This window comes from Camelina sativa, chromosome 17 (genome assembly GCF_000633955.1).
Source record: "Camelina sativa cultivar DH55 chromosome 17, Cs, whole genome shotgun sequence".
NCBI lineage: Eukaryota > Viridiplantae > Streptophyta > Magnoliopsida > Brassicales > Brassicaceae > Camelina > Camelina sativa.
In genome coordinates, this window is record NC_025701.1 from 20,838,749 (window position 1) to 20,851,401 (window position 12,653).

General features: G+C 40.5%; 2 protein-coding genes across 3 annotated transcripts; one reads left to right on the forward strand and one right to left on the reverse strand.

Annotated features, from left to right (window-relative positions):
* LOC104757763 (phosphoglucomutase, cytoplasmic-like) lies at window positions 358–2,647 on the reverse strand. 2 transcript variants are annotated; one of them, XR_762518.2, is made up of 7 exons: window positions 2,235–2,645; window positions 2,021–2,133; window positions 1,324–1,387; window positions 1,155–1,236; window positions 848–1,074; window positions 686–726; window positions 358–595 (listed from the first exon to the last, which is right to left on the reverse strand). XR_762518.2 is itself a non-coding variant. In XM_010480535.2 (5 exons), exons 1-4 carry the CDS (start codon window positions 2,450–2,452, stop codon window positions 980–982), a joined length of 459 nt encoding a protein of 152 aa, XP_010478837.1. In that variant the 5' UTR covers window positions 2,453–2,647; the 3' UTR covers window positions 358–726; window positions 848–979. The 2 variants fall into 2 exon arrangements, 1 of the variants encoding a protein (XP_010478837.1); XM_010480535.2 differs by lacking the exon at window positions 2,021–2,133 and having other exon boundaries at window positions 358–726; window positions 2,235–2,647.
* LOC109129924 lies at window positions 8,173–11,308 on the forward strand. The gene is made up of 4 exons (XM_019238969.1): window positions 8,173–8,583; window positions 8,649–9,819; window positions 9,912–10,189; window positions 10,460–11,308. Exons 1-4 carry the CDS (start codon window positions 8,173–8,175, stop codon window positions 11,306–11,308), a joined length of 2,709 nt encoding a protein of 902 aa, XP_019094514.1.

Sequence of the window (12,653 nt, forward strand, 5' to 3'; positions counted from 1 at the left end):
CTAAAAAATGTTTGTTACAATTTTGTTACCAAAATAATTAGTAACTATTTGGTAGTAGCAAATGTTTTCAGTATAGCAAATTGTCGCAAACTGTTACAGTTTAGTTACAACTTATCTGTAACTAATTGATACAAAAAGTTACAGTTATTTGTGGGTATTTGCTACTTCTTGTTTCGGTTATTTACGTAGTAATTAGCTTCAAACACTCACAATTTGGTTGTCTTTGATTAATGACAGATAGCGACATAGTTCAGTGTCATAAACTTGTGACTAAATGTGACCATAAATTTGTGGAATATTAGATACACTTAGCTTCGAATTAAATTGAAAAGTTTTCTATCTAGCACGAAAAACAAATTATGTGAAAATATGTTAAAAATTAAATTGCAAAACATACACAATTACAATTAATGTTAAACCTTAGTTTAATATCATACATTCAAATAGAAGATATATAAATACATTCAAAAAAAGATTTTCAAACCAGAAGAGTTTTGACTTGAGCCCCATTAGTTGTGCATGTCTGCTGTTCTTTAACCTCGAGAGCAAGCTTCGAGACAACATGCTCAAGTTTGGTTCCAACCAACATGACAAGCTTAAACAACAAACAAATACAAACACATTCTCTTAGTGTTAGTCTTATTAATTTCAAGTTTTTTACTTATTCTTGCTTTTGTTTACTTACAATGGCAGGGATGAATGATAACTAAAAGTACATATTCAGGCCTGCAATGAAATCATATAATTAGTAAAGATAAGGCAGGAAATCATATAATTAGTAAAGATAAGGCTTAAATATGGAGATACAAATGGAATGCACTTTGTCTTTATGTAACCGATGACTTACCATGAACATTTATGCAGATGCATACTATAGCATAAATCCAAACTTCAGGAAGTGAAGATTGTAACTTAACCAAGAGCCCCATGATTTCTTTAGCTGCAGTTGCGTCTACATTCTATGGATGACATATTGCGTCTACAGTCTATGGATGACATATTTATTGTGAGCCAGTATGGATAACCAAGCAAGAACTGCCCAAATCCCATCTTTCTCACGGATATGATCCGAACCTAAGGGAAAAGGTTGTTTGTGAGCTGTGTAAGGTTCTTAAAGTTGTAAGACATGTGATGAACTAGCAACAGAAACTAACCAGTTCCAAAACTCTCTTCTCCACATACAGAACACATCCCAGCATCCATAAGATTGCAAAAAAAATTCCAGCCTGTTGGAACCTGGAAGATAGATATATTAGAAAAACGGACCAAGTTACGTAATTCCAGTAGATGGAAGCTAGAGAGAAGCTGCACAGTGACATGTACCTCAAAGAACTTCAGACCTAAGGTTTTTGCAACGACATCAAGGGCAGCTGAGGTCGGCATGCTCCTTAAATACAAATGTGAAAGTTGAGAATTAAATGAGAAGATAAATATTGGATAAATATTGAATTAAACGACATCAAGGGAAACTGTTTAAATGAGAATTAAACAGTTGAATAAAGAGTATTGGATAAACTTAATTTCTAAGAAACGCCTACCTAATTCCTACAATGCCATGAAACTATACAGCTTAAGGTAAAAGCATGGGAAGTTACCATCCAAATGAGAAAACGATCGTGTATAAAAATGAGTCAGTGGATTTGATCTGCTAGCAAAGATAAAGAAACTTTTGCATATTCTGCATAAAAGCATCACCACACTCAAGCGAGTTCATGAATGAACAACCTATATATACTGAACATAGTCCTAGTTTCATGTTGTTCCATAAGATAAATGAGTCATCATGTGCCCTCAAGATGAAACCCATCAAAGAAACATACACAAATGTTAATATCGATGGTTTTCCCTCAATATGTAAACTGAAGATATAATCTATCGACATATACTAAAGAGCACAAAATATTTGAGCTGAGCATTGTAAATTAAAAACCTTTACTAAGGCTTACAAAAACAATGAACACATCTGAAACTTTGAAACTAAATCTCATTATATCAAAATATAAAGGAACAGAGGACTAACCCCGCAAATTCTTTGCAATGAAATCGGAGAAAGACCTTAAACATCTGCTTAGACCGTTCTAAAGTCTCATCGCCTAAGCGGAGCTTAAACCAATAACCAAACATAGTCCCAATCTAAGAAAAACGAAGAAAACAAACAAAAACTAATAAACCAGCATCGTAAACTGAAACAAGTAACTTGAGAAGCTGATAAAGACATAGAAGAGAGAGAGAACCGTGAGAGAAGAAGGATGGCGAAGAAGAAGGCGTGGAGGCTCCGTAAGAAGGCATCGGAATCAGTATCAGTCTTAGATCCAGAATCTGAATCGGAGAGAAGCGGAAGCGACACCAGTGATTTTACCTGGAACAACGGTTGTGGTACCTGTTTCAAAAGAGATAAAGAGAGACTAACAGAGAGACTCATTCTTCTTCTTAACTCTCTAGTCAGATCCATAAACGGAAAAGAAAAAAAAAACAGAACGGGTTTCGGATGAATCGGGTGGGTTTGGTGGTAGCTGCGGCGGAGGAAGACGACGAGAAGAGAAGAGAGAGGAAATCTGGAGACGATGAGAAGAGGAGATCTGAAAAGGAAAGGAGATTTAGAGACAGAGAGGGGAGAGAAGATATGGAGACGAAGAGGTGAAATTACAAGGAAAAAGAAAAATAAAAAATGAAAATTTTGTGTTTTGGTTTACACTTAAGCCATTAAATTTTTATTTTTATTTTTATTTTTATTTAGATTCACAAAAATGTAAACCTAAATAAAAAGATGTTTTGTGTTTTGGTTCACTTAAGCAGAATATGATGTTTTTCATTATAGATTAAAATCATAGATAAATTTTCTTTTTATATAGATTCACAAAAATGGTTTTGTGTGTTTGGTTTACACTTAAGCAGAAAAATGTTTTAAGCAATGTTTAAAATGTTTAAGGGTGAGGAAAATGCTACAATTTCCTACATTTAGTGTTGTGTGTCACAGTGTTACAAAATTTTGTATCACTAAGTATGTAGCATTTTTTCTACAAATTATGTATGTTACTATTTGTCACTATGTAGTTACACTTAGTAACTAATTAGCTACAATAACTATTAACTTAAAATTTCTCACTAATTTGTAACAGTTTATAGATATTATTTGTTATTAATTTTTTGTAGCAAGAAAATGTAACTATATGATACAAATTTACTAGTGATCAGCCTAATTAAATCAGCCATCAAACAAGATTAAAACTCAGCCGCTTAATGTCATAACTCAACTGAAAATTTGTAACTCAGCCGTATCGTTTAATAAGTCATCCGTAACTGAATGATATTCTAGTAATTAATCTTTTGCTACTAAGTCAGCCGTAAAATGGCGGAGTTATCCGATAAGTCAGCTTATGATGGCTGAGTTATAGTGATTAACCATAACTCAGCCATAACGACATCTCATAAGTCAGCCACTGTTCATATCTCAGCCAATCGGAAAAGGTTAATTCAGCCGTGTCGTAGTGATAACTCAGCCAAAATTTTGACAATTCAACCATCGGGTAAAAACTTAGCCGTAAGTACGGCTGAGTTATAGCATAACTCAGCTAGATTTCATTAAGTCAGCCGTAACTCTTGGCTAAGTTATGCTCTAAGTCAGCTGTCCGCTCTAACTCAAATGTTTTTTCCATAAATCAGTCGCAACATACCATAACTCAGCCGTCATTACCTCTGTAACGCGTTACGGCTGAGTTATTTAATTGACGTCAGCAATTTCTGACGTGGCAATGACATTTTATTAATTACATTTTTTTTTGTAACATAAAACAAGTACACACTGGGTATTTTGAAAATATCTGAAATATCTTAGTAATAAAAGATGTTTTGTTGGTTCTGGTAATATTACCTAAAATATATAACATTTGAGTAAATCTTCCTTGTTGTATTGAAAAAAGTTGTATCATCTATGTAACCAAAGTGATTTCAAACTAACAATATATAAAAAAACACTCTCAGTTCTAAAAATGCGGTGGTGAATGAGGAAAGACTTAGGTTGTTGGTTCATAAATTTTAATTGATTTATTATTCTACATATAATTTAGAAATTCTCACATATTTTAAAATTAGTCATGTGGATTTTAAAATAACCAGATTAATTACCATCGTAATTGAGTTCACAAGCTTAGAGAGGGTGATAGGAAGGGGATCAATGCATGGTTGGGCGAGGGTGAACGGCTGATTTCATCGTTTTATATAAATAACTTTGTGTTAAGGAAAACGAGATGGTATTAAAAGCTCTACAAGACTCATTTCAAGGGGAAAGATGATCAAACAAAAACACGAGTATGGAATCTAGACCGCAAGAAGAAATCTACTTAATTTGGAGGAAGTTATAAAATGTAACATTACCACATATTATGAAGTGTAACATTGCTTCTCCATGGATTAATAGCTCCTTAACTAATTACAAGAGATGAGTTAGTGTTTCATGCTAGAGACGCTTTTCCAAGCATAGATAAGTGATGCGCTATGTTGCATTTTGTAAGCACTTTAGACTTTACAAAACCTGCATATTATCCGAGTGGTATTAATCTCAGACAATGTATCCGGCGATAAAGGCAACTAATAACCATCAGAATTGGTCAAGGTGTTATCAGGTAAATAACTAGGTTTAACAGATGGGGGGATGGTCATCGAATAGCAGTTTCTACTAATAAAGTGGCTAAAGATATTGCGAAAAAAATTTCAATATTTTTTTGTTTCACGATCAATTGTTTTTTAAAGCATCATTGTTTTTTTTTCTTCTTTGTTGTAATTTATTTTAGAGTCGATGTTTGCTTCTTAAAAAAAAAAAAAAATTATTTTTGACTAATGACCATTCTGCAAATTTTGTAATACAAATTTATTTTATTTATACCTTGCGATTATGTAAGGTGATATACAGACTCGAGTCATATTTGGTTTTCTTTAAAATGTTAGTTTGATAAGTATTCAATTAATATAGTAGGATTCAACTTAATTTAGGTCAATAAACTAGTAACAACTAACTTTAAATCTCGGCAAAAATATTCTCTCTCAAGGGCGATAGAAATGGCGACGGTACATTAGGGTTTTGAAGCTGGGGTCTGATTTCTGTATGATTCGGGGGTTTCTTTGGCATGATTTGGGGATCTCTCTGGTGGATTTAGGTATCAGATTGAATGGGATTAAGAGATTTCGATCACGAGATCCGCTGGATATCGGTGATTACTTCTTCCTCTGGGTGTGGCGATTGCTGTTTTCGGATTTGATCTTGATTATTTGGGATCTTCAGAGATCCCTTATTACCAAGTTTGATCTATTTTGGAAGGCTGGGGGCTATTATATCCCGAGGTTTCATTGTTCATCTGATTCGATCTATTGGTATTATTATGGTAGAGATATGGAATCGCTGGTGGAGCGAGATCTCGACGGCTTCTATCGGGTTGTTTTTGGAAGGTTGAGATCTGAGTTTCCTTGTCGAGAGTGTGGTGGCGATTGTTTCTCTCTGTCTCGATTTGGTAATGAAGTCCGGATGGTACTTAAAGAGGTTGTTTTGGTTTTGGGTATTTTGCATATCTCTCTTGTCTCTCTTCTTCTCGACGACCCTTCAGTTTCAGTGGTGAGCTTGAGGTTTGTTGACATGTCACAGAGCGGTCTTGTGGGAAACGGTTCGGTCGATCATATGGCGGAGGCGGTGAGACCTCGATGGAAAATCAAAATTTCATATTTTGATAATTCGGACCTCATCGCAGGATACTCGAAGACCGTGGTGGGTCGGTGCTTCAATCCTAAATTACAGGACATGAAGGCACTGCTTATCATGATGCCAAGGATCTGGCAGGTCGAGGGTAGGGTCGTGGGTGCTGAATTGGGTTTAGGGAAGTTTCAATTCGATTTCGATGAAGAAGCTAACCTCGTTCAAGTTTTGAAGAAGGGTCCATACCATTTCGACTCTTGGATGCTCTCTCTGGTCCGTTGGACACCGGTGGTGGATCCGGCTTATCCTTCGGCGATCACGTTCTGGGTTCAAGTGTCGGATGTACCAATTCAGTTCTGGGCAGAGCCCACTTTTCGTGATATAGGTTCTGGTCTGGGGATTGTTGAGCGAGTCGATCTTGATCGTGGCAGAGTGCAAGTCACTATTGACGGACTCAAGCCGATCTGCTTCGAGGTGGACATTGAATTCTTCAATGGTGAGATTACAATTGTCAAGTTGGATTATGAGTGGTTGTATGGCTGGTGTGATCATTGCTTCAGTCTGTGTCACGACGTCTCCGTATGTCCTCTGCTTAAGAAGCCGCTGGTCCATGGGGGTAGAATGGATGTTGGGGTGGGACAAGCCCAGGGTAATGCTTTAAGTTACAAGGGAGCTGTTCAGTCTGAGGCTAAACGGGGAGGGGGTCATGGTAAAGGGGGTCATCGGGGTCCCAATTATGGTGGTGCAAAGGTTCGCCCAGAGCGTATCACGGGTTGCTCTTCGCGCACTAAGGATGCTTCTGGAATGGGTTTACCGCAAGATGTGCGGGGAAAGCAAAAAGTCTCACGGGGACAGGGTCAACCAAGTGTTGATATGGGAATAAGCAAAAATCCAATAGGTGTGATTTTGTCTAAGCGGGGTCAGCAGGAGTTGGCGAATCAGCAGTCGAGGACTGCTAAGAAGGCATTGTTTCAAGATAAGGGTGACGTGGTGGTTCAGAAGGAGTCCGCTGCAGGCGGGGAGGGGGATGCGGAGGAGGGACATCTCTTGTCTTCTCCTCTCCAAGGTAGCGATGAGGGTGATGATTCACTGCCAGTGGGTCCTGTGGTGCGGGTGCAGGGAGATACGATGGTTCTTGCTGTGGTTCCTCCGGGGGAGCAACCTGTACATCAGAGCTCAGCTCAAGAGATCTCGAGGGACAAACTCCAAGAGGTTGGTGTTATGCCGTTGGGTGTTGGTTTGCTTCCGGTTAATGTAGATTCGGTTGAGGGTAGTGTTCCCACTGCGGTTGCATCTCCAGATTTAGTGGGACAGTTTGGTTCGCAGAGACTCATTGTCAGTCCTTCAATGGAGGTTGAGGGGTCTTTGGCTATGGAAGAGGCGGAAGAGATTGGGGTGGGAGATGGTCAGACTGTGGAGGTCACTGGTGGGGAGGTGAATACTGACCAAGATATGGGAGAGGTTTCAGAGGAGGAATTGGGTAAGGAGGGTGTGGAGGGCGCCCAGACTGCCTCAGTCAAGGTCAATGTGAGTGACAAGGGAAGGAAGGGGAAAGCTGTGGTGCTGCGGGGTGTATGTGCAAAGAAACGTAATGCGGCACTGTTGTTGTCTCCGAGGACTCGTCCTCCGCAGGGTTCTGTAATGGGTACTGGTGAACAAGCCTCTAAGGCCCAGGAAGGTGTCAAGGGAGGCCCAGGTGGGGGAAAGCCACCAAAGCCAAAGCCAGTTAAATGAATGTACTAAGTTGGAATTGTCAAGGTCTAGGGAACAAAGCTACAATAGGAAACCTTAGGGATCTATGGTTTCAACATAGACCAGACTTTTTATTCATTATGGAAACAAAGCAACCTTTTTCTTTTTTGGAACAAGTTGTAGGCCATTTTGGCTATAAAAATTTAAAAACTGTGGAACCTGTTGGTTGTAGTGGGGGTTTGGCCCTTTTTTATAATAAAGATGATTTTAATGTTGAGATTTTAATGGCATCTAATAGGATGATTGATGTAGAAGCGGTTTACAAAGGAAAGTCTATTTTTTTAACATTTGTGTATGGTGATCCGGTTCCTAAGAACCGAGATTTGGTGTGGGAAAGATTGGTACGAATTAGTTCCTCTCAGACAACTCCTTGGTTTATTATTGGCGATCTTAATGAAATCACTGGTAATCACGAGAAAAGAGGGGGGCGATTACGTCATGCTTCCTCTTTTCTCTCTTTCAATGGGATGATCCAGGATTGTGGATTTATAGAGTTTCCCTATTTGGGGGATTGTCTCTCCTGGCGTGGGTGGCGGGACAAAAAACCGATAAGATGTCGTTTAGACAGGGCTTTGGGAAATGAGGACTGGTATGATTTATTTCCGGATACAATCACGGAATACTTGCCCAGGGTTGCCTCCGATCATATGCCTCTACTTGGTTGTATTGGGGCCAAACGGCCGAGGGGACGGCGGAACTTTATGTTCGACTGTCGTTGGGTCGGTAAGGAGGGGCTTATGGAGGCAATTTCCTCAGGATGGGGTGCACCACCGGTCCGGGGGTCACCGAGTTTTGTTAACAAGGTGGTTAGTTGTAGGAGAGCGATTTCCCGTTGGCGGAAAGAACAGGCACCGTATGGTAGGGTGTTAATCGAGGATATTAAAAAGGAACTGGAGGCGGCCCAGGCTGATGATGCAACATCCCCTGAGGTAATCGCTGAGTTAACGGGTCGCCTGAGGGAGGCATATAAGGATGAGGAGATGCATTGGTATTTGAAAAGTAGAAACCGGTGGATGCGGGTGGGTGACAAGAATACTAAGTATTTTCACGCCCAAACCAAACAAAGGCGGGCTCATAATAGGATTGTCGGTCTTTACGACAAGCATGATGTTTGGTCTATGGATGACGTAACGGTTAAAGAAACCGCGGTATCATATTTTGCGACCTGTTTTCCACTATCAATCCGTCAAGTTTTGACGAAGTTTTGTTGGAGGTCAAATCCGTTATTACGGCAGTGGATAATGAACGATTAACGGCTCCGGAAACGGAGGCGGAAGTCAGAAAGGCGTTATTTATGATGCATCCAGATAAAGCTCCAGGCCCTGATGGAATGACTGCTTTGTTTTTCCAGAAGGCATGGGAAGTGGTCAAGACAGATCTGGTTTCTCTGGTTAATAGTTTCTTTGAGGAAAACGCCTTCGAGTCGGGGATGAATCAGACACATATATGCCTGATTCCCAAGGTCACAAAACCGACCCGAATGGCGGAGTTACGTCCGATTAGTTTATGCAATGTGGGATACAAGGTTCTATCAAAGGTTTTGTGTAATCGTTTGAAGACGATTTTACCTCGTTTAATCTCAGAAACTCAGTCTGCCTTTGTTCCTGGTCGTTTGATCTCAGATAACATTCTGATTGCTCAAGAGATGTTTCATGGTTTGCGGACTAATAACTCTTGTAAGGGAAAGTTTATGGCAATTAAGACGGATATGAGTAAGGCATATGATAGAGTGGAGTGGGGTTTTCTTGGGGCTTTATTTCGCCGAATGGGTTTTGCGGAAAAATGGATTTCATGGATAATGTTCTGTGTCTCCTCGGTTCAGTATCAAGTTTTAATTAATGGGCAGCCACATGGTCAGATTATACCTGAGAGAGGATTACGGCAGGGGGATCCCCTATCTCCTTACCTGTTTATTCTCTGCACGGAGGTTCTAATAGCGAATATTCGAAAAGCGGAAGCGGATAAGCGGATCACGGGGATTAAGGTGGCCAACAAGTGTCCCCCTATAACGCATTTGTTGTTTGCAGATGATAGTCTCTTCTTCTGCAAGGTAGATAAGGATCAGTGTGGAGTTGTTTTGGATATTTTAAAGCAGTATGAGGCTGCTTCTGGACAGCAGATAAATTTTGCAAAGTCTTCACTCCAGTTTGGACATACGGTTGATGATCCAGCTAGATTGGAGATGCAGGGGATTCTGGGAATTTCCAATCTGGGTGGGATGGGTTCATATTTAGGTATACCAGAGAGTTTGGGGGGGTCTAAGACGAAGGTCTTCTCTTTTGTTCGGGATAGGTTACAGAGCCGCACAACTGGTTGGACGGCTAGATTGTTATCAAAAGGGGGCAAAGAGGTTATGGTTAAGTCAGTTGCGACTGCTGTCCCGAGTTTTGTGATGTCTTGTTATCGTTTACCGAAAACAATCACGTCCAAATTAACAAGTGCAGTTGCTAATTTTTGGTGGAGTACCTCTGGTCAGGAGGGGGTATACATTGGTTAGCTTGGGACAAACTCTGCAGTAGCAAACAGTTAGGTGGTTTGGGTTTCAGAAATGTTGATGATTTCAATACGGCATTACTGGCTAAACAGTTATGGCGACTGATTGAGTTCCCGGACTCTCTGTTTGCCAGAGTTTTTAAAAGTAGGTACTACCGGAATTCGAATCCGATGGAACCATTGCGGTTCTACTCCCCTTCCTATGGATGGAGGAGTATTGTCTCTGCTCGCTCTTTGGNTGAATCCAATGGAACCTTTGCGGTCCTACTCCCCTTCCTATGGATGGAGTAGTATTGTCTCTGCTCGCTCTTTGGTGAATATAGGGCTTATTAAACGGGTTGGCTCGGGAGATACCATTGATATATGGTCAGATCCCTGGATTCCAGCCCAATCCCCAAGACCAGCATTATAAAACGGGTCTCCTGTAGATCCTAATCTTTCCTTATCTCATTTTATTGATCCTTCCACGCGCACTTGGCGACGGATCGCCTTATCGAGCATTTCGATTCTGTCGATGTTCCTTTGATACAGNTAGATCCTAATCTTTCCTTATCTCATTTTATTGATCCTTCCACGCGCACTTGGCGACGGGATCGCCTTATCGAGCATTTCGATTCTGTCGATGTTCCTTTGATACAGGCAATTCCTCTCAGTAGTTATCCGAAAGGGGATTCCTTGGGGTGGCATTTTACAAAGTCTGGCAGATATTCGGTTAAATCAGGGTATGACACAGTGCGACTGGGTGTTCCCAGCTTTTTCAAAGCATTTGGGTCGGGGCCGGATATTACCACTCTCCTTGCCGGGGTTTGGCAAGTGCGGTGTCCACCAAAATTAAAGCATTTCATGTGGCAAGCTCTTACTGGTTGTATTTCTGTTTCGGCGAATCTGAGACGGCGTGGTGTTGCATGTGATGTTGGTTGTTCGAGGTGCGGGGCGGAGGAAGAAACTGTTAACCATGTTCTTTTTCTTTGTCCTCCTGCACGTCAGGCCTGGGCTCTGGCTCATGTACCGGTGGGTCCGCATCATTTTCCGACAGAGTCAATTTATGCTAATGTGGATCACTTTATAGGACGGAACAACCCGGGTTCACAGGTGGATTTTTTCCCTTGGCTTATGTGGTATATTTTGAAAGCACGCAATGCCAAGGTTTTTGAAAACCATACGGAACACCCTGATGAGGTAGTACAGTTGGCCGAAGGGGAGGCGGCCTCTTGGTTTCTGGCTCAGACAGAGGAGGGGGATTTCGTGGGACCGTCACCTCCTTCCTTTTCTGCTCGGACGCCTCGTGGATGTCCCAATTCCCTTTCTTCGGTGTTTTCTGGATATCGATGTTTTGTTGACGGCTCTTGGAAAGAGTCCGATGTTTTTTCAGGTGCATGATGGTGTTGTACTTCTGTACAACAAGTGTCTCCTCTTCTCGGAGCTACCAATTACAGGTGCAGTCTTTCCCCGCTACACGCTGAAGTTGAAGCTTTTCGGTGGGCCATGCGCTGTATGATTGGACATGATTTTCGGGAGGTGACTTTTCTCACGGACTGTTCCGACTTGGTGAAGATGGTGTCTTCTCCTCAAGAATGGCCGGCCTTTGCACCATATTTAGACGACATAAAGATGGACAGGGAGGAGTTTTCTTCTTTTTCTTTAGTTTATGTCCCGCGTAATGCTAATGTTAGGGCAGACTCTTTGGCACGCCAAGCGCGTGTAAGTGCGCACCATATTTTGTTTGTAAACGACTTTCCACCAAATTGGCTCGTTTGAGTTAATTTTCTTGTTGAAAAAAAAAAAAAAAAAAAAAAAAANAAAAAAAAAAAAAAGTAGGATTCAACTTGATGTTGGTAAAACATCCTAAAAGTCAAATAAATAAATAAAACTGTAGGCCACTTGGACGTATGCCAAAAAGCCCAGCAGATTCTCCGAAACTTCGTTTAGTCAGAAGCTGACACATAAAAAAAAAACCAAACCAAATCATTCCTTTTGACTCAATCCAAAAAAAAAACTTTCTTCTATCGCCGATCAAAAAAAACCCTAGAAAATCTTCATCAATCCTCGCTCCCTTGTTCCGTTCGATCGCCGCTGTTCTTCTTTCACCGTGTTATGTAGGTTTGATCTCGTTTGTCTCCACTGATAAAAACTCGTGAGAGGCGAAAGAGAAAGGGTGTGTGTGTTCTGTTTTTTTTTTTTTTTTTTTTTTTTTTTTTNTCTTTTTTTAAGGGTTTACTTGTCGTTGACCCCAATCGATTCTGATTGTTTATCGGAGATGGCTGATTCGTGTTTCAAAGCGGGTAAGTTTAGCGCACCTGGGTTTCGATTTCACCCGACTGATGAGGAGCTTGTTGTTTATTATCTCAAGAGGAAGATCTGTGGTAGAAAGCTTCGTATCAATGCCATTGGTGTTGTTGATGTTTACAAAGTCGATCCTTCTGAATTGCCTGGTAACTTTTTGCAACCTCTTTGTACCTAATTTATGTATCCTGATCAATTAGGTTTTGGGTTGTTGATGATTCGTTGATTATGTGATTACTAGTAAGCCTCTGTTATTGCATCCGTTTGAGTCTTCTGATTTTGAATATTATAATCATTTCCTCTGTTGTTTTCACAATGTTTGGGTTCCCAATTTGTTTCATGTTATGCAATATTTATTATGTATGTTGGAATAACTTCTCTAACACGGCTGAATATACGTACAGGTCTGTCGATGTTGAAGACGGGAGATAGACAGTGGTTC